Here is a 17,214-nt window from a genome sequence, read left to right on the forward strand (position 1 = left end):
ATCTCAAAGTTTTTTTGTTTTTTGTTGGGCATGAGGCTTGAATTCTGGGCTTGGGCACTGTCCTTCAGCTTTTCAGCTCAAGGCCTAGTGCTCTACCATTTGAGCCACAGTGCCACTTCTGGTTTTCTGGAAGTTTATTGAAGATAAGAGTTTCATGGCTTTTCCTGCCTGGGCTGGCTTTGAACCATGATCCTCAGATCTCAGCCTCCTGAGTAGCCAGGATTACGGGCATGAGCTACTGTCTCAATAGTGTCCCTGCCCCCTGACTTCTGTTTTCCTCAAATAATTATTTCAATTTCACATGTCATTTTATGTGTGTAGTGCATCTTAATCAAAGCAATCTTCCATTATTCTCCCTGTCCCATCTCCACCATTGCTCCTAAAGTTTCCTAGTTGTTTTCACATGTGTACATTAAGTATTATAGCTATATCATCTACCATTCTTTTTTTTCATTTGTCTGCCCCTTTCCTTTCTGCCTACCTCAGTCAAGACGTGTTTCAGCTTCCTTTTATTCATGTTGTTGAACTTCTTATATTCATGTTGAACTGCCTGATAACTGTTCATAGGGGTTACTTTGGAATATTATGCCTCTGTTTACCATCCTTTAGATACTTTGATCAAGGTGTTCTCAATTATGTTTATACTTTAGGTTTAACTTTACATGTGAGAGAAAATACATATCCTTTGTCTCTCTGAATCTGGCTTTACTCTGAGTTTTATCCATTTCCATTTCCCTAAAATGACTGCGCACACACACGTGTGCACATGTATGCATGATAGTTCTGGAGCTTGAACTCAGGACCTGAGTACTGTCCTTGAGTTTTTTCCAGTGCTAGCACTTTACCAGTTGAGCCATAGCACTATTTCCAGTGTTTTGCTGGTTAATTGGAGATATGAGTTTCTTAGACTTTACTGCCCAGGCTGAATTCAAACTGTGTTTCTCAGCCTCCCGAGTAGCTAGGATTACAGGTATGAGCCACTGGCATCAGGACACACCCCATATTTTCTTGATTCATTCATTGATTAAAAGACATCTAGACTGTTGCTCTGTTATGAATAGTGCTACAGTGAATATGGATGTGTAGATGTCCAGGACTGGTATAGCTGGATCACAAGGTAGTTCTATTTTTAGCTGTTTTTTTCCTGTCCTTGGGCTTAGACTCAGGACCTTGGAAATTTTCCTGAGCCCTTTTGTTTGTGCCTCTTGGCGTTCTACCACTTAAGATACAGTGCTACTTCCGTTTTTTTCTGAGTTTATTAGAGTTAAAGAGTCTCATGGACCTTTCTATCTGGGCTTTGAACTGTGATCCTCAGATATCATTCTCCTAAGTAGCCAGAATTATAAGCCTGAACCACTAGTGCCCAACTTTTTTTTAAAGTTTTTTGAGGAATCAGTACCTTCCATAATGTTTGTAATAATTTACATTCCCATCAACTGTGTATTAGGGCTCCTTTTTCCCTGAATCCTCACCAGTATTTGATGATGGCCATTCTGACTGAGATGGAATTTCAATGTTGTTTTGATTTGCATTTCTTTTCTGGCCAGGGATGTTGAGCATTTCTTCATGTATTTATTGACCTGTATATACTACTACTTCTGAGAAGTGTCCGTAGCTCCTTTGCCCATAATTGGGTTAGTAATTGTCAGGGAGTTAGTGTTTTTGCTCCTTGAATATTCTGCTTATTAGATGCTTGTCAGATTTACAGCTGGCAAAAATCTTCCATTCCATAGGCTGTCTTTTTAGCTTAGAAACTATATCCTTTGCTATGCAGCAGCTTTATATTGATGCTGGTCTTGGGGCTTAAACTCAGGGCTTGGGTGCTCCAATTTCAGTTTTTCTGCTGGTTAATTGGAGATAAGAATCTCATGGACTTTCCTGCCTGGGATGGCTTTGAACTGCAATCCTGGAATCTCAGCTTCCTGAGTAGCTTGGACTATAGGCATGAGTCACTGGCACTTGGCTTTGAAGAAGCTTTTTAGCTGATGCATTTCTATTTGTCAGTCCTTGATTTTTGGAATCTTAAAATTCTACTCAGGAAGTTCCTGCTTACAAGTTCTAGTGTTTTCCGTAGTCATTCCTGTAGTAGTTTTAAGCTTTCAGGTTTTTACATTAAGGTCTTTGATCCACTTTGAATTGTTAGTAAAGGGTGTATCAGAAATCCAGTTTTTTCCTTTTCTATATGGATATACAGTTTTTCCAAAACTGTTTGTTGAATAGACTCTTTCCAACATGTATTTTTTGGCTATTTTTTAGAAGGCTGAAGGTGTTAGGATTCAGTTCTATGTCTTCTAGTCTGTTCCATTGGTTTTCAGGTTTTTTGTTGTTGCTTTTTTGTTTTGTTTTGCCATTATCAAGCTGTTTTTGTTACTTTGGTTCTGTACTCAAGTTTGAAGTCTGGAATTGCGATACTTTCCGCAATTTTTGTTGTTCTTTAGAATTGTTTTGGCTATGGGGGGTCTTGTAAATTTTGGGGTTGTTTTCTCCATCTCTGCAAAGAATGACATTTGGATTTTGGCGGGTGTTACACTGAATGTGTAGATCACCTTTGGTAGTATGGCCATTTTCTCAATATTCTGCTGATCTAGGAACATAGGCAATGTTCCCACGTATTCTCTTTCATTTCTTCAAAGATTTAGAGTATTTGTTGTAGAGTTTCTTCACTTCTTTGGTTAGGGTTATTTCTGGTCTCACTAGGAGGGTGTGTGTGTGTGTGTGTGTGGTTAGGGTTATTTCTGGTCTCACTAGGAGGGTGTGTGTGTGTGTGTGTGTGTGTGGTTAGGGTTATTTCTGGTCTCACTAGGAGGGTGTGTGTGTGTGTGTGTTCGTTCCAGGCAAGTACACTTTTGTGTGTGTGTGTGTTCGTTCCAGGCAAGTACACTTTTGGGCTCAAGACCAGTGCTCTACCACTTTAAGCCACAGCTTTCCTGCCCAGGCTGGCTTTGAACCTTAATTCTCAGATCTTATAAGTAAGTCTGAACTATGAACTATGATATATACAGGTAATGACATTTTATTGGAATCTGACAGATTTGTTGAAAAATTCAATTTAAACATAGAACCTAAGAATCAAAATGAATTTAAGTTCTTTTTTTGTTTGTTGTACTCTTCTCAGAATCCTTTGTTACTCAAGCCAATTACATCCATATATTAAAGCAGTGAGTCCTCTTTATTTCTAAAGATGAAAACTTACCATTTCTTTTACCTTAGTACTATAAGAAAAGTCAGTGATTACTTAAAATATTTGTAATTTTGAATTCAACTTTCAATGTCTTAACAAGCTTAAACCTAGCACAAGTAGTAGTTTTATTTCAGAGGAGCTTCAAATTCCAAATGCATCTTTGAGAACTGATGTATATATACACTTGCTAGTCAGTTTCCTTTAGAAAATAGTACAAAGAACACTAATGAATAACAGGGTTTTTTTGTTGTTGTTGTTGGTCCTGGGGCTTGAACTCAGAGCCTGGGTATTGTCCTTGAGGTTCTTTTGCTCAAGGTTAACACTCTACCACTTGAGCCACAGCACTGCTTCCCAGTTACTGACGGTTAATTGGAGAAAAGAGTCTCTCTGACTTTCTTGCCCTGGTTGGCTTTAAATTGAGATCCTTAGACCTTAGCCTCCTGAGTAGCCAGGGTTAGTCATGAGCCACCTGTGGCCAGGTGGTTGTTTCTTTAGAATTCAAAGTGTAGAATGACTAAGTATTCTAAGGACCGAGTCAAGTATTCTAAGGACCTTTTCAATGTTTAACACTATGGCTCTCATTTGTGTGACTTTAGTTCTAATCTTAACTTTAGTTCTAATCTTCCATTTCTTCTTATTTGAGTAGCTCCTAAGAAATTTTATTTTTTTTTCTTTGCATCTTAGCACAGCTTTATTCCCATATGATACATGTAATCTGGGTCTAAACTAAGGGAATGGAAACTAAAATAGGTCAGAGAGATAAGAGTGAATCTTAAACTGGTATTACATCAGTCTAGATGAAAATTCAAGGTAAACTCCAAGTAGTGTGTACATTGTGTAATTGTGAAGGGAGGAAATGTAGATCATCTGCACCACTGTGCGCATTTCATTACCCATCATGTTTCAACACAATAGGAGTACATTTGTTTTCCAAGTGTCACATAATCACCCGCTCAAAAATATCTCATACTTGAGAAGACTGAGAAAAGGTATGTTCATATTTCTTACTAGTTTTACTGGCAAATATGTCAATCATTATTCAGTTTTAGTAAAGGAAGATGCAGAAGACTTTATAGATGCATTGATAGAGTTGGTAACAAGACAGATGCACTTAATATAGATTTAAGTAGCAGGGCTTCAGTGGTTATTACTGTTCTTCTAAAGCACAAATGACTTACCTTTTGGTCTCATCAGTCAATATAAAATCACTTTCATGTACTTTGCAGTCACTCCAGAATTTCCTTGTGTGTGTCATGAAATAGTTAAAAGTTCTTCATAGAAGGAGTGATTTATGTCTGTTTCTTGGATGAGACTATTTCAATAGGTTTAAGTAGAGCAATAGGTATAAATAAGAAAGTAGTTTCACCATTGTATCTCCAGTTTGACTAACCACAGCTTTTGAGTTGAATCCAGTTTCTCAAGGAGAAATAAAATGCGAGTAAACTTGATCTGAGTTTCCTCATAAAAGAAAAACAATAGGCAAGCATAGTTAGTAACACATTTTCACTATGGTTGATGAATGAAGAAAAGACATTTTATTATGCTTGTTTGACAGGCTGTAAGCTCTTAATACAAGTTTAACACATCATCAGCTTTTTTTTTTTTGGGTCCGGTCGTGGGGCCTGAACTCTGGGCCTGGGCGCTGTCCCTCAGCTCTTCAGCTCAAGGCTAGCACTCTACCACTTGAGCCACAGCGCCACTTGCGGCTTTTTTCTTTTTGCTTATGTGGTGCTGAGGAATCGAACCCTGGGCCTCAGGCATGCAAGGCAAGGGCCTCAGGCATGCAAGGCAAGCACTCTGCCACTGAGCCACCTTCCCAGCCCTCATCAGCTTTTTTGGTATCTTAGTTTGAATGGTTTGAATTTTTTCTTTTTAATTTAAGCTTAGAAAATACCTGATTTCTAGTTACTTTAGGTATCTTTCAGTAATTGGAAACACTGACAGTATTCCAGGTTGTAAGTGTAAAAGATTACGTTAAACAAACCATACGACACATGGGTTTTGCTGGAAATGACTGTGACAGCTTGCACCTTTTCTTTGTTGATCAAGATTTTTGTTTGTCCTTCTAATCTCACATTTCTGCCTAAAGTAGCAGCACTTGATATGAATTTCCTGAAAAACCTTTGCCTTCAACATTCATAAATATTTCTTTTATAGAGCCATAAGTGTGATCCTTGGTGACAGGTGGAAGAAAATGAAGAATGAAGAGAGAAGGATGTATACGTTAGAAGCAAAAGCTTTGGCTGAAGAACAAAAACGTTTAAATCCTGACTGTTGGAAAAGGAAAAGAACTAATTCAGTATGTTTCAATCAGTAATTGTTTAAAATGGTCTTGGCTTATAGAGATGGACTGGGATGTTAGTGCAGTTGTTAGCCCCTTTAAAACGTTGTGTTGGCACTGTTTCTGAACATTGCTGTACTCCAGCGTGCGTGCGAGGGGAGAAGACCGCCTTTTCATCACAGCCTCATTTACTTATTTGAAAAGGAGAAATTCCAAGCCAGTTTAAAAAGAATACGTGCACTAAGTGCTGAAGTAGAAAACCTCGGAATACTTGTAGATAGTTGTGTTGAAAGATAGGTGTTACTGACTTGTTGATACTGTAGGAAAAAAAAAGCCTTTAACTTTTGGTAGCATGATTGAACTGCCTTTCTTTCCTTAACTAGTAAGGGGCTAACAAGGATGGCAGAATAAGGGTACATTAACATTTATGAGGACCTCTACTATATGTATAAAATTCCTAGACTAAAAGCCGCAAGAAGACAAAATAGGCCTAGGAAGGGTGGTAAGTTGTTTTGTACAATAATGCCATCTTTGACAGACTCTGTTACTAACAAGTTTCATTACTAGACTAGCATCTTTTATGTTCATCATTTTACATTATTATACTACACATAATAGAACACAGTTGGTTCAATTTGAAATAATAAAAACTGAGTAAGAATTGGGAGGTTCTAGTTAAGGATGTTTTAAATTCATCCATTTTTTTTTTTTTTAATGACATACAGTTGATCCTATCGGTTGGGAGGTAGCTAAGTGGCAAAGCACTTGCCTAGCAAGTGCAACATTCTGGGTTTCCAAGTATCAAAAAAGAAAAGACAAAAAAATGGCTTAAAAAAGATAATTTCTTTTGAAGTAGTAGTTGTCAGCTGACCAGGTAGTTGAGCTGGATTTGGGAACTTCTTTTCACTTTAGAATTCCATGGGACTTTATTTGTATCTCTGTTCTCCTAGTCTGTCTCTCATCATGTTCTTAAATTGTGGATGCTTGAGCCATCAGATCTTAGCCAACTTCAAAATTGTCTTTGAGAAAGCTATCTTTTTAAATAGTAAATTTATAAAATTTACATTAGACTAATCCAATATATTGATTTGTAAAGATTCACTGAGTTTAATTTTATTTCCACAGGGCTCACAACAACATTAAACCAGGATGCTTATGTTCTTAAGTCTGTATGCAGAAACCATTGACTCTTGATGGAAAGACTTAATAAGATCAGTCTCACCATTTGTCCTGAGTTCAAGTGATCGTAAGATACTGATAGCATTTGAGTCTTCAAATGATTTAATAATATGAGTGAGGATTTGCTTTCTCCATTAGAGCATTAAGTAAGCTAAAACTATCAACATTGTAAACCAAATTGCCTTATTTTCCTTCCGAACTTCATATATGTCTATCAGGTAATATAGGCTTGAAAATTGATATCCTGTGGTGCTAAAGTACAGTAGAAAGAGAGGAGAAGTGTATACATGTTTTATTTTAAGTTGTAAAAGGGGAATTTAAAGTATGTAACTGCTGTTTATACATTGGCTCCTTACTGCTTATTAATCTGTATTGTACACATGATGGAATGAAGCAGAAACTGGGAGTTGGCCTTTCCATGAGCATCCACCACATGGCCCAGCATCTGTGCCAAACACAGGCGCGTCTAGTCTGGCCAGTGCCAAGAGCGAACATGTGTGGCAGGTAGATGGTGCTGCAGTGAGCAAAGGCACACTTGAGTGTATATGTGCACCAGGTGGCAGCACTTTACCACAATTTCCAGTGGACGGTGAGTCAGGCCAAGGCAGAGTTAGTTAATAGCATTGGGATAGTCACTGTAATGGTGCTATTAACAGTCAACACCATTGTATTTTTAAACTTTGTGTTCTGTATCTTCTCAGCCACATATCTTAAGTATATTTCATCATCATATCTTTATGGTGGGGGCAGACTTTGCACTTATTGCAGTGCAACACTTGCACTTTACTTTTCCTCCAACTGTCTAAAATTGGAGCAAATACATTGGCAATACAGCTGCTTTTGCTCTGAGCTACAATCATGGCTTTTCATGTAATTTACCAAGTGGTGTTTCTGGTTAGGAATCACAGCTGTAAAACTGATTTCAGTTCATTACACTTCTTCATGATGTTGCCCCTCAATTTTGCACATTATATTCTTGTATATTATTTCAAATAAAATGAAAAAAAAAAAGGTTATCTCTGACTTCTGATTGACCTTGACTGAATTTTATGTATGAATTGTTAGGCTAGAATCTGAAGGACAACAACAAAGTTTGCCAGAAGACTCGTTTTTGGTTTTAAGTTTCTAATGAGAGCTTGAAAAAAAAATCAAAGAAATGAAATTCAGAAAAGGGCTATAGAAAAGATAGAACTTAAGATTATAGACATTTCATAGAAGAAGAAAAAATACTTGGTCTTTTCCATAGCCACCAGTCTCTTGCTTTTAATAAATTGACCAAGTACAAAGAAACCCAGGCTTCATTAAAGATACAGCATAACACATTTAAAGAACAGCCCTAAACTTGGCCTTGGGGTATGTTGCAGATGTAGAATCCTTCTAGGGATACCTGGCTCCCCTATTCCCTGTAACTACTCGAGGTGCAACTTGAACATTAGAATTCTTACAAGTTGTACTGGTGTTATGAACATGTAACCGAATTTGGGAACCAGTGGGTGGGCTATATATACTTAAAAGGCAGGCAGGCAGGCTGCGGGAAGCTGAGTGCCTTGATCATGTCCCTTTAAAAGCAGTGAGGACTTTGTAACAATACTGAGACTCAGCTATATGCTAGGGAAGACAAAAAGTTGAGTGCCTTCCTGGAAAAATCATGACCATGGAATTTAAAGGATGTGGTAGAAAAAAATTATTTGGAAGAAGTGCTAAAGAGAGAAAAATCAATTACCATCATTTTTTTAAAAGTGTGTGTTATTTAACTGCCAACTTTGAATTGTTTAATGCCATGTGGAGATTAACAAACGTTTCACATTGTCATTGAAGAGTAGACATCGCTTTCTGAAGCAGCTGAATCATTATGGGATAAACTGGTGCAAATTCTTTGCCTTCTCTGCTTCTCACTGATTGAACGTAAGCTTCCAGGGCTCCCCTGAAAACCAGAATGAAGACAATGTCAGATATTACACACATAGTTTAGAGGGAAGACCAATACAAAAAACTCAGAGATGAGCCCATTTCTGGAACTACTATGCTCACTTATGCTCAGTTCAACATGGTGAAAAAGTATAAGTATTTTTCATTCTGCTCAGAGGCTGGCTGGTTTTTAGTGTGTTCTTGATTGTCTGTCCCTGTTCCAGACTTCCCTGCTGAAGGTACTCTAAAAAGCAGCTGTCCCCATTGGAAGTTCACAAAGGGAGATGGTGACCTGGAAAATCATGCTGGAGAATAGAGTTGTAGTGTTATACATGGTAACACTAGTAGGCATAAAATACTCCTGATACTTGGACTGTGGACCACGGACCACTCACAACCAAAACCTTTTGGAGTCTGAACTTAGTAGAGGTTATATGGTGTGGTGTCCTCATGAAGTAGATGAGGGACTCAGCAAAAGCCTCCAAGCACTATGCAGTCCTGTGCTGCTCCTTTCTCTACTGTCTAGGACCACTCTCATACAATAGCAGAGTTAAGTGTGGAAGCAGTAACTTGGCAATGCCTAATGGGTAGAAAACCTTTTTTCTGCCAAGGACTATTTGGATACTTAGAACGTCATTCACAGGCTGCACATAGTCATCAATACAGAAAGACAGGCTGCAGCAGCCAACAAGAAGCACACTTGTTTGTCCCATTAAGTACAAATGATTTCTAGGGCCAGATGTCCCCTGCCCTTGGTAAAACGTGTCTGGCCTTTTTATGGGAAAAGTTTCCTAATTACTGAAGCATAACTGTTAACTGGAGGTGAAAGAATGGTAAAAAGATCATTGTCATGTACACAAATTTAACAAGTCGTAATCACTTTTCAAAATTCACTTGGTTTTGAGATTAGAACACATCTATAAAATGTATAACAATACCTGCACTCAGTTCACTCAATCTTGAGACATTTAGTAACAGGATTTTTTTTCTCCCAAACAGAAAATATTTACTGTTGGCCAGGTTGTACTTACCCATCTCTCTACACAGTGCCCCCCACCAAACTACCTGCATGCTCACATGTCAAGTATTTCCAATTTATCCCTGACCTCCCTTCCTGATTTGTTTCCCTCTGTCTTCTGGACATCTCTATCATATTTTCTTCTAGATTTCCCTCAAACTTAACCTGTCAAAAATTTAGGAAGACACAAGACTGTCCTAAGACTGCCCTGCCCTATACCTTTGCCCTAAGACTGCCCTACCCTATACATTTGCCTTACATTATTGCCAGTCGCTGTTCTCTCCTTGGCTTCACTGTGAAACCTTGCTACCTTATGCTGTGGCCTCTAAAGAGGTCGTAGCCTGGTGGTAGCTTCCTCCCCCTAGTCATTCTTGCACAGTATGACAAAAGAGCTCTTTTTTTTTTTTAAATTCCTGAGGTACAATGTCATTCATTAGGCTTATTCTGGACATGACAGTGCCCAAACTCAACCTACCTGAATATCAGCTCCATGATCAATCACCACACAGACCTCTGTACTACTATGGGCTTTTACTAGATAGTCTGACATAGCCTAAAAGCCTCAGACTCCCATGTGTGTGACTAAGTAATGTACAAAGACACTTCATTCATTGTGACTGTTAGCCAACCCCACTGCCTGTGCAGAAAGATATCGAGGATGTTTGTTCATGTATTATTCCAAAATAAAGAAGTAGTTCTATGATAAGGCAGGAGCTTGCAAAGGCCTGATTCATTTGGGGACATACTGAGTAAAGTGAAGGAGGAAACAGTCTCATTCATTTGCACATTACCACCTTTATCCTTGAATGTTCTTGTTTGCTTTCTTGCAGAGTTCTGTCTCTTCAGACTCAATTTGAAATGCTCCCTTTCAATAAGCCTTTCCTGACTCCTACATCACAAAAGAATGCAAACGCCTATGGAGTCACACAGATCTGTGGAAAGTTTTGACTTTCATCCACAGCCTGGACATCACAGTACCCAGCATTCCAGAATCCTTGAAGACTTGCTCTATGCTCAGAGCCAGCATGACTCAATCTTTTAAATTAGCTATGTGGAAGGATGGGCTGACCTCTATTTAAGAAACAGTTTCTTGAAAAAGGTGTAAGCTACTATGTTACTCAGTTCATATGCTTAATTCCTAATCTCACATATAATTCTCATCTAGTGTGCAAAGATGGAATTCAGTCCTCTTATAGAACAATGCTTTGTGAGATGCTTCAACTCATGTGAGATCTAACCCTTAATGGAGCTACTGCTTTTAATACATTAGCTGCCATTCTATTCCAGAAATCACCCCCAGAAATCACCCCAACTTCTTAAATGTAGTTTTTTGTTTTTGTTTTTTTTTTTAACCTATAAACAGGGTCAATTTATTTAAATTTCCATACAAACTATTTATCAAATAATAATACTGTGAATAGCGCCCAAAGTCAGAAACTGTGGAGATATTGGCTTTAGTGTTAGAGCTAAGGAGACCATCCTTTATTGAAGGATTTGCTGGATTTGGCTCCAGTCAGAAATTATTTTTTTTTAAAACTGTGAAAATACCGTACAGAGGGGTTACAATTATATGGGCACATTTTAATCAAGCATTGTTACCTCCTCCTTTGTTTCCCCTTCCCTTCCCTTTCCATCTCCCCTCATCCCCCTTAAATGTAGTTTTTACAGATTAATACACAGCAAAGAAACCCCCAGGGTTCAATTATCTTTGAGGTAATACATGTGTATATACACTGGTATGTGTACAGTGATTCTAAGATGAAATTCATAGAACCTGGAATTGCTCCAGAGTGAATGCATTTATATCCATCCTATTAATACATAATGTATTAATACATAAACTACAGTTCCATTTTCATTCGTATGAATGAAACTACAGATTATACAATATTGAAGAAAACAGAAATAAGTTTGATTAATTTTTTTTGTATTCTTCAAAAACACCATCAGAACTATGAGGGAGAAACACAGATTAGGCTGCCCTCCCACATAAAACCAAAGCAAAATTTTCAACAATTATTAAATGACTTCACTTGTTTCAGTGAAACATTAGCTTTCTTAGAGGTACTTTCAACTTTGGTTTGTAACCAAAGTAAGATTACTGGGAAAACATAAAACCCAAGTATTAGTAGAGGAATGGTTTGTAGTTGCATGGCAGAACTGTTCCAATTTGATAATACACTAACCAAATAGATGTTTTAATGGAAAACAAAGCTGATTTTTGTCAGGCATTAAATATCTGGTGTGACTAGTACTGAAATACAGAAATGACAATGTATTCAACATGCCTCAAAAGGGAGCCAAACGTTAGGCTTTTCTGGTTCTGTCCTATTAACTCATCTTGCTCACTCAGTACCCAAAATTGGTATGTAGTGATATTCATAGAATCAAGAGAATTACCCTATAGCAGTGTGGGTCTTGAAGTTCTGCGAACAGATAAGGACTGTCTGCGGGTCCTGGACGGCAAGAAGGCAAGGGGCCAAAGGACATGTTTGCACCAAGTATTTTATATAAACCCTATCATTTCTACAGAGCTTGAACAATCTTTGCACCAAAAATTCATACTTTGAGAGTTCTAACAGTATAATTCCTTAGAAAACACACAGTCCAACAAAAGAAATACCAGCAAACTGGTACTTGGAAGGTGTTGAATGAGGAGGGCAGACCAAGAGGGAGGGAAATGCAGTCATAATACTCAAGGTATATCCTGTGAAATCAAGGAAATTGAGTAGAGGGGGTGGGTTGGGAGGGATAGGGGGAATGATGAAAGGGGTGACATTGTAATCATAAAATGATTTGCTGAGTGGCAATTTCTGTTTACTACTTAAAGATAATAAAATATAATTTAAATCACTCTTCCATCTTTGCTGAAGGCATATTCAATAACTGCAACACACAGGTCTGGGTGGGATGACTGCACCTGGACCACACATGTCTGTGCAACCTGCCCAGAAATGCAGTTTTCTATCACTCTTCATTAAAACACCAAGAAAAAAATACGGTGCTATACAGAAACTGGAAGAAAGGCAAAAGAGAGCTTGCTGTTTGTCATTCAGTAGCATTACTCCATGATCCTCTTTGCCCTACTTATGACAACCTAACAGATGATGCCAGAAGGAGCAGAATGAGCATGCAACAAGGTTTGCCCCAGCAACTAAAACTAATGTGCTGACATTTAAAGAGTGATACTCTCCCTGGGTTTATCTCCAGGGGAAAGAAAGATATCCAGTGACACTTTGGTATATAGGAACAGATATATGAGAGAGGACAGTCTCAAAGGCAAATGTCCTTCCTTGCCAAGAGCCAGGCTATAGCAACAGTGCGGCTTTTGCAGGTTCCCCCAAGGAGACTTCAATGAAGGGTGTGGGATCAGCCATGTGCAGAGGGATGTTAGGCCTCCTTTAAAAAGCAGGACAGTATTTCCAAGCAGTTTTCAATGGGTAAACACAAGCCTAGCAACAGCACTGCTGATGAAATCACTCAAACATTTTTAAAGAGAAGCAAAAGAAACAAGAGTTGTGCTGTATCCACAGCAGGACAACTGTTGTAGAGGAGTCATTCCAACTTGTTAAGAAGACAAAAGTGAGCCTTGTTCAATTATCTGAATCTTTTCTATTACCAAGTATGTTGCAGCTGAGTGAATCTTTGGGATTCAGAGAACAATTTACAGACACAGCAAATCCCTGATTGAGTTGAATCCCAGGCTTGTCACACCAGAAGCCTTTTCGAGAGCACTTTGAAGCTGGCACATGAATTAACCTTTCCCATTTCTGAGTCAGATGTTCAAAGCTGGGTATAGAAAGGAAAGGCAGAGCAGGCCACACAGGTTCTAGAGGGTTTGACACCAGCCCTGAGGGTTGAGTGCCATTCTAGGAAGCTGATGGGCTGTTTCTCATGGACTCCACCAGATTCTTCAGTGGATGCTCTCACTTGACAAGTGGAAAATACCCCTTGAAGCTGGGATGATGCTTTCAGGCATGTGCAGCTAAGACGTATCACAGTGCTTGAGACTTCCCGTGGCTCTAGGGGACCCAAACATCACATGCACTGAGATACCATAAAGCTCAGGGACCTGAGAATAGTTTCAAGAACTGTTTGAGACAGAAAACTGACCAGATGTGGAGAGTGAGAGCAACATAGGAGTGGAATGATTTAAAGCTTTTCTACATTGGTTGATTATGTGATGGTGACCTTCCATCAATACAGAATATACAGGGGAAGGAGAAGATTTGTGAGAAAAGAATATTTGGGATGGAGATTTCTGCGGGGGTGTTTGAGTGCTAACATCTGACAGCCTGAGGCCCCTTACAACCAAGTGAGTCACAGACTCTTAACTGAAAAAGATAAGAAGACATGAGGTGTGGGTCTGCATGAGCTCACCTGGATGCCAACGTCCAGACAAAAGAAGACAAAAGAGAGCCAGGAACAAAATATGGAAATGACAGCATTTAAGAATTAAACATGACAATTAAGAAGAATTAAAGATGACAATTAAGCAAATGGGGAAAAGTGACCTGGAAAACAGATGACCAACCATGAAATTATGAAAGCTCTTAGCAAACAGGGTCTAACACATTTTACTCAGTAACCTCAGTTCTGAGCATAGGGTCACCAATAAAATATGGGCCTAACATCAATGTGAATATGTTCAGTCAGTTGATGAAAAGAGGAAATGGCAGTCAACTCTGGCAAAAGCTGCAGAAGAGGTGGATGAGAATACTGACCATAAGGTCTTTGGGAATTCTGGTGAGAGCAATCTCAGAAGCAAAAACTGATCAGAGAAAAATGCCTAACAAGTATCATGTAAGAGTAGAAGCATGGGCTGGGAAGGTGGCTCAGTGGTAGAGTGCTTGCCTTGCATGCATGAGGCCCTGGGTTCGATTCCTCAGCACCACATAAACAAAAAGAAAAAAGCCGGAAATGGTGCTGTGGCTCAAGAGGTAGAGCGCTAGCCTTGAGCTGAAGAGCTGAGGGACAGCGCCCAGGCCCAGAGTTCAGGCCCCACGACCGGACCCCCCCCCCCCCAAAAAAAAGAGTAGAAGCATCCCTGCTGGGGCATGCAACCTCTGTACACGTTTATATGCACACATGCATCTGTGGGGGTCCCTGAAGGGTACATAGTGTCAAAGTTGTGCTGAGTTACTCCTGTTTCCTACGAGTAATTATAGACTCTTTGGGTGTTATTCTGAGTTCCCTCCCATGCCACCAGTTCACTAACTGCAACACATGAAACAAAATATGGAGCTAAAGTGTCTTCTCATAGCTGAAGTTGCTTTAAGGCTGCAAGTGAATGATCCAGGGCTACATTAAAGCACGAGATAGCACAAGAGTATGTGAAGGTATGGAGGAGATAGGATGGACAGCAAAGTTACGGGGCCTGAAAGTTCACTGTGGGGACTTGGGGTAAACAGGTGCTCATGCAGTGTGGTGGCCACCTGGAGGAGGTACAGTCACATGTCCTTGCCCACCCAGGCACAGCCCCTGCGTCCCCTTGGCACTCAAGCAGTCTTGGCTCACACAAGTTTACCTGATGAGGAGGAGCCTGTCCTTTTCAGAAGGATGGTCATCCAGCCACTGGGAGAAGCGTGCGTGGGACCATTCTGCTCTCTGCAGGGTCATAACACAATTAGAGATGAGAAAATGTTCTGAGCATTTCTGAGGACTTCCCAAGTGAAATTATGACCAACACCCACCAAAGGTCGTATCTGAAAGGTGGTATGCACTGTCTTGGCCAAGACGCCTCAAGATTTGCTAATGAAAGGTGAGTCAGCACAAGAAATGGAGTCTTCATCCAAAGAAATTCATGAACATAAATTACTTGTGACAGTGTTATTCTTAAAGGTGAATTTGGGATTTATCACTTTTTCATGCCAGTCCTGGGGCTTGAACTCAAAGCCTGGGTGCTGCTCCTGAGCTTTTCTGCTCAAGCGCTTTACCACTTGAGCCCCACCTCCACGTCCAGCTTTTTGTTTTTTTTAAATTAAGGATAGGAGTCTCATGGACTTTCCTGCCTGGGCTGGCGCTGAACCACAATCTGCTGATCTGTCTCCTGAATAGGAATAGGACAGGTTTGAGGCACAAGTGCCTACACATCAGGTAATTTTATTACACTGCTGAAAAGGTGGATGCTATGCAGGGAGAGTTTCTCTTTAGCAGTCACTATTCACCACCAGAGAGAAATATGCAGGTCTACATGAGGAACGGGAGGGCCAAGATCCCATTCAGTGCGGGGCTTCAGTGCTCACAAAGATAACACACAAGTCACTTCCAAGAGAGTTCCAGCCTCACTTGATTACCTGGAATGGGGATTTCAGCTCAGCAGGTGCTCTTGTGAACAAAAACTGAATAACAATGCTGAATGGAATAATATCCCCCAGTGCTGGGCTATTGGCCACATGTTCACTTGTCTGGAAGAGCAGAGGTCTAAAAGAAAAAGCAGACAGAAGTTAACTCATGCTGTAAGTAGTGATGTGGTAGGAGAATTGTTCTGTCTAAACTGGCTACTGAAGAACACTTCTGCTATTTCTAATTCCCATGTACATGTTTCAGCCCTGTGATATATATGCATTATGCTCACACTCCTGCACACTTGAAATATCTTTCAGCCTCTTTCTTGACTCTGGTGACTGGCCAAGGGTCTGATGTTACTTCCAGTGGACTCAGCAATATCTATATTATCTAGAGTTCATTTAGTTAACAGGCTAAAACCAAGTAGAGCACAAAATAAAGACCAGACTAGTAGATTCTTACCTTGGGATCAATCTTGTAGCTTTCATTTTACATAGAATCCTTCTTTGGGTTATAATTTACCAGGAATAAACTCAAAAATTTTCCATATAATTTTTCAAAATGGCAATTAGGTTTATAAAAAGTTAATCCTTGGCTGAGAAAGTTTTTACAAAGTCTCTGCTAGCTGCCTTCTGGATCTCATCACAAGTGTACAGGAAGGTAGCCCAAGCCAATCTACTGCACTAACAGCACATCCCATTTATCTCTCCTTGGTTCCAAGCTGATGGATAAGAGTTAACGGTTCTGAACTGATCTTTACAGGCTGATCCTTGAGAGACAGCTAGCAGCAACACTTCCTGATAGATCAGTGTTGATTTGGATATCGCACTGAATCCTGCTCTTTCTTCACCTATCTTAACTATTCCAGCCTAGGAAATGATTCCTTCCTTTCCCTCCTTCTTCTTCTCCTCCCTTCCTCCCACTTCCCTCATTCCTTTCTTCTTTTCCAGAATATTATTAGGAAAATGTTTTTATACTAACTATTCTGTAAGTACACTTGATAACTGATAGGGATTTTCTGAGTTCAGTTGCTTTATCAAATTACATTAGTTTGGCATCTATTTTCTTTAGTTGCTGTTGAAACATTTCCATTCATTTAGGTTGTCTATCATCAAAAGGCTCCAAGTTCTATGGAGTATGACTAAGAGCTTCCTGAGGGTATAGTTAGGATGTGCTACATCTTCCTAGGACATGTTAAAAGCATAAATCATTTTCAGTGTTCCATGACATAGAGCCTAGGCTATCATTCAAGCACCTAAACGGGCACAGAAATTTTGCCAATGTTGTTTTCTGGTTTTGTTCCTTGGAAACATCTGACCCATGGGTCATATAAGACCCACAATATCACTTGGCATATGA

General features: G+C 39.5%; 2 protein-coding genes across 4 annotated transcripts in view; one reads left to right on the top strand and one right to left on the bottom strand.

Annotated features, from left to right (window-relative positions):
* Window positions 1–7,664, top strand: part of Hbp1 (HMG-box transcription factor 1) — a 35,306-nt gene extending 27,642 nt beyond the window's left edge. For all 3 annotated transcript variants that reach the window (XM_042684598.1, XM_042684600.1, XM_042684599.1), the window contains exons 10-11: window positions 5,339–5,480; window positions 6,588–7,664. In XM_042684598.1, the coding sequence (XP_042540532.1) occupies window positions 5,339–5,480; window positions 6,588–6,605 (160 nt within the window). In that variant the 3' untranslated portion in view covers window positions 6,606–7,664. The remainder of the gene's footprint in view (window positions 1–5,338; window positions 5,481–6,587) is intronic.
* A 714-nt stretch (window positions 7,665–8,378) lies between these two features.
* The window catches only part of Cog5 (component of oligomeric golgi complex 5), a 215,595-nt gene continuing 206,759 nt past the window's right edge, over window positions 8,379–17,214 (bottom strand). Inside the window, exons 20-22 of the mRNA XM_042684597.1 lie at window positions 15,864–15,990; window positions 15,095–15,174; window positions 8,379–8,565 (exon numbers count right to left, since the gene is read on the bottom strand). Of these exons, the coding sequence (XP_042540531.1) occupies window positions 8,451–8,565; window positions 15,095–15,174; window positions 15,864–15,990 (322 nt within the window). The 3' untranslated portion in view covers window positions 8,379–8,450. The remainder of the gene's footprint in view (window positions 8,566–15,094; window positions 15,175–15,863; window positions 15,991–17,214) is intronic.

This window comes from Dipodomys spectabilis, unplaced genomic scaffold (genome assembly GCF_019054845.1).
Source record: "Dipodomys spectabilis isolate Male_0828 unplaced genomic scaffold, ASM1905484v1 ptg000089l, whole genome shotgun sequence".
Lineage (NCBI taxonomy): Eukaryota > Metazoa > Chordata > Mammalia > Rodentia > Heteromyidae > Dipodomys > Dipodomys spectabilis.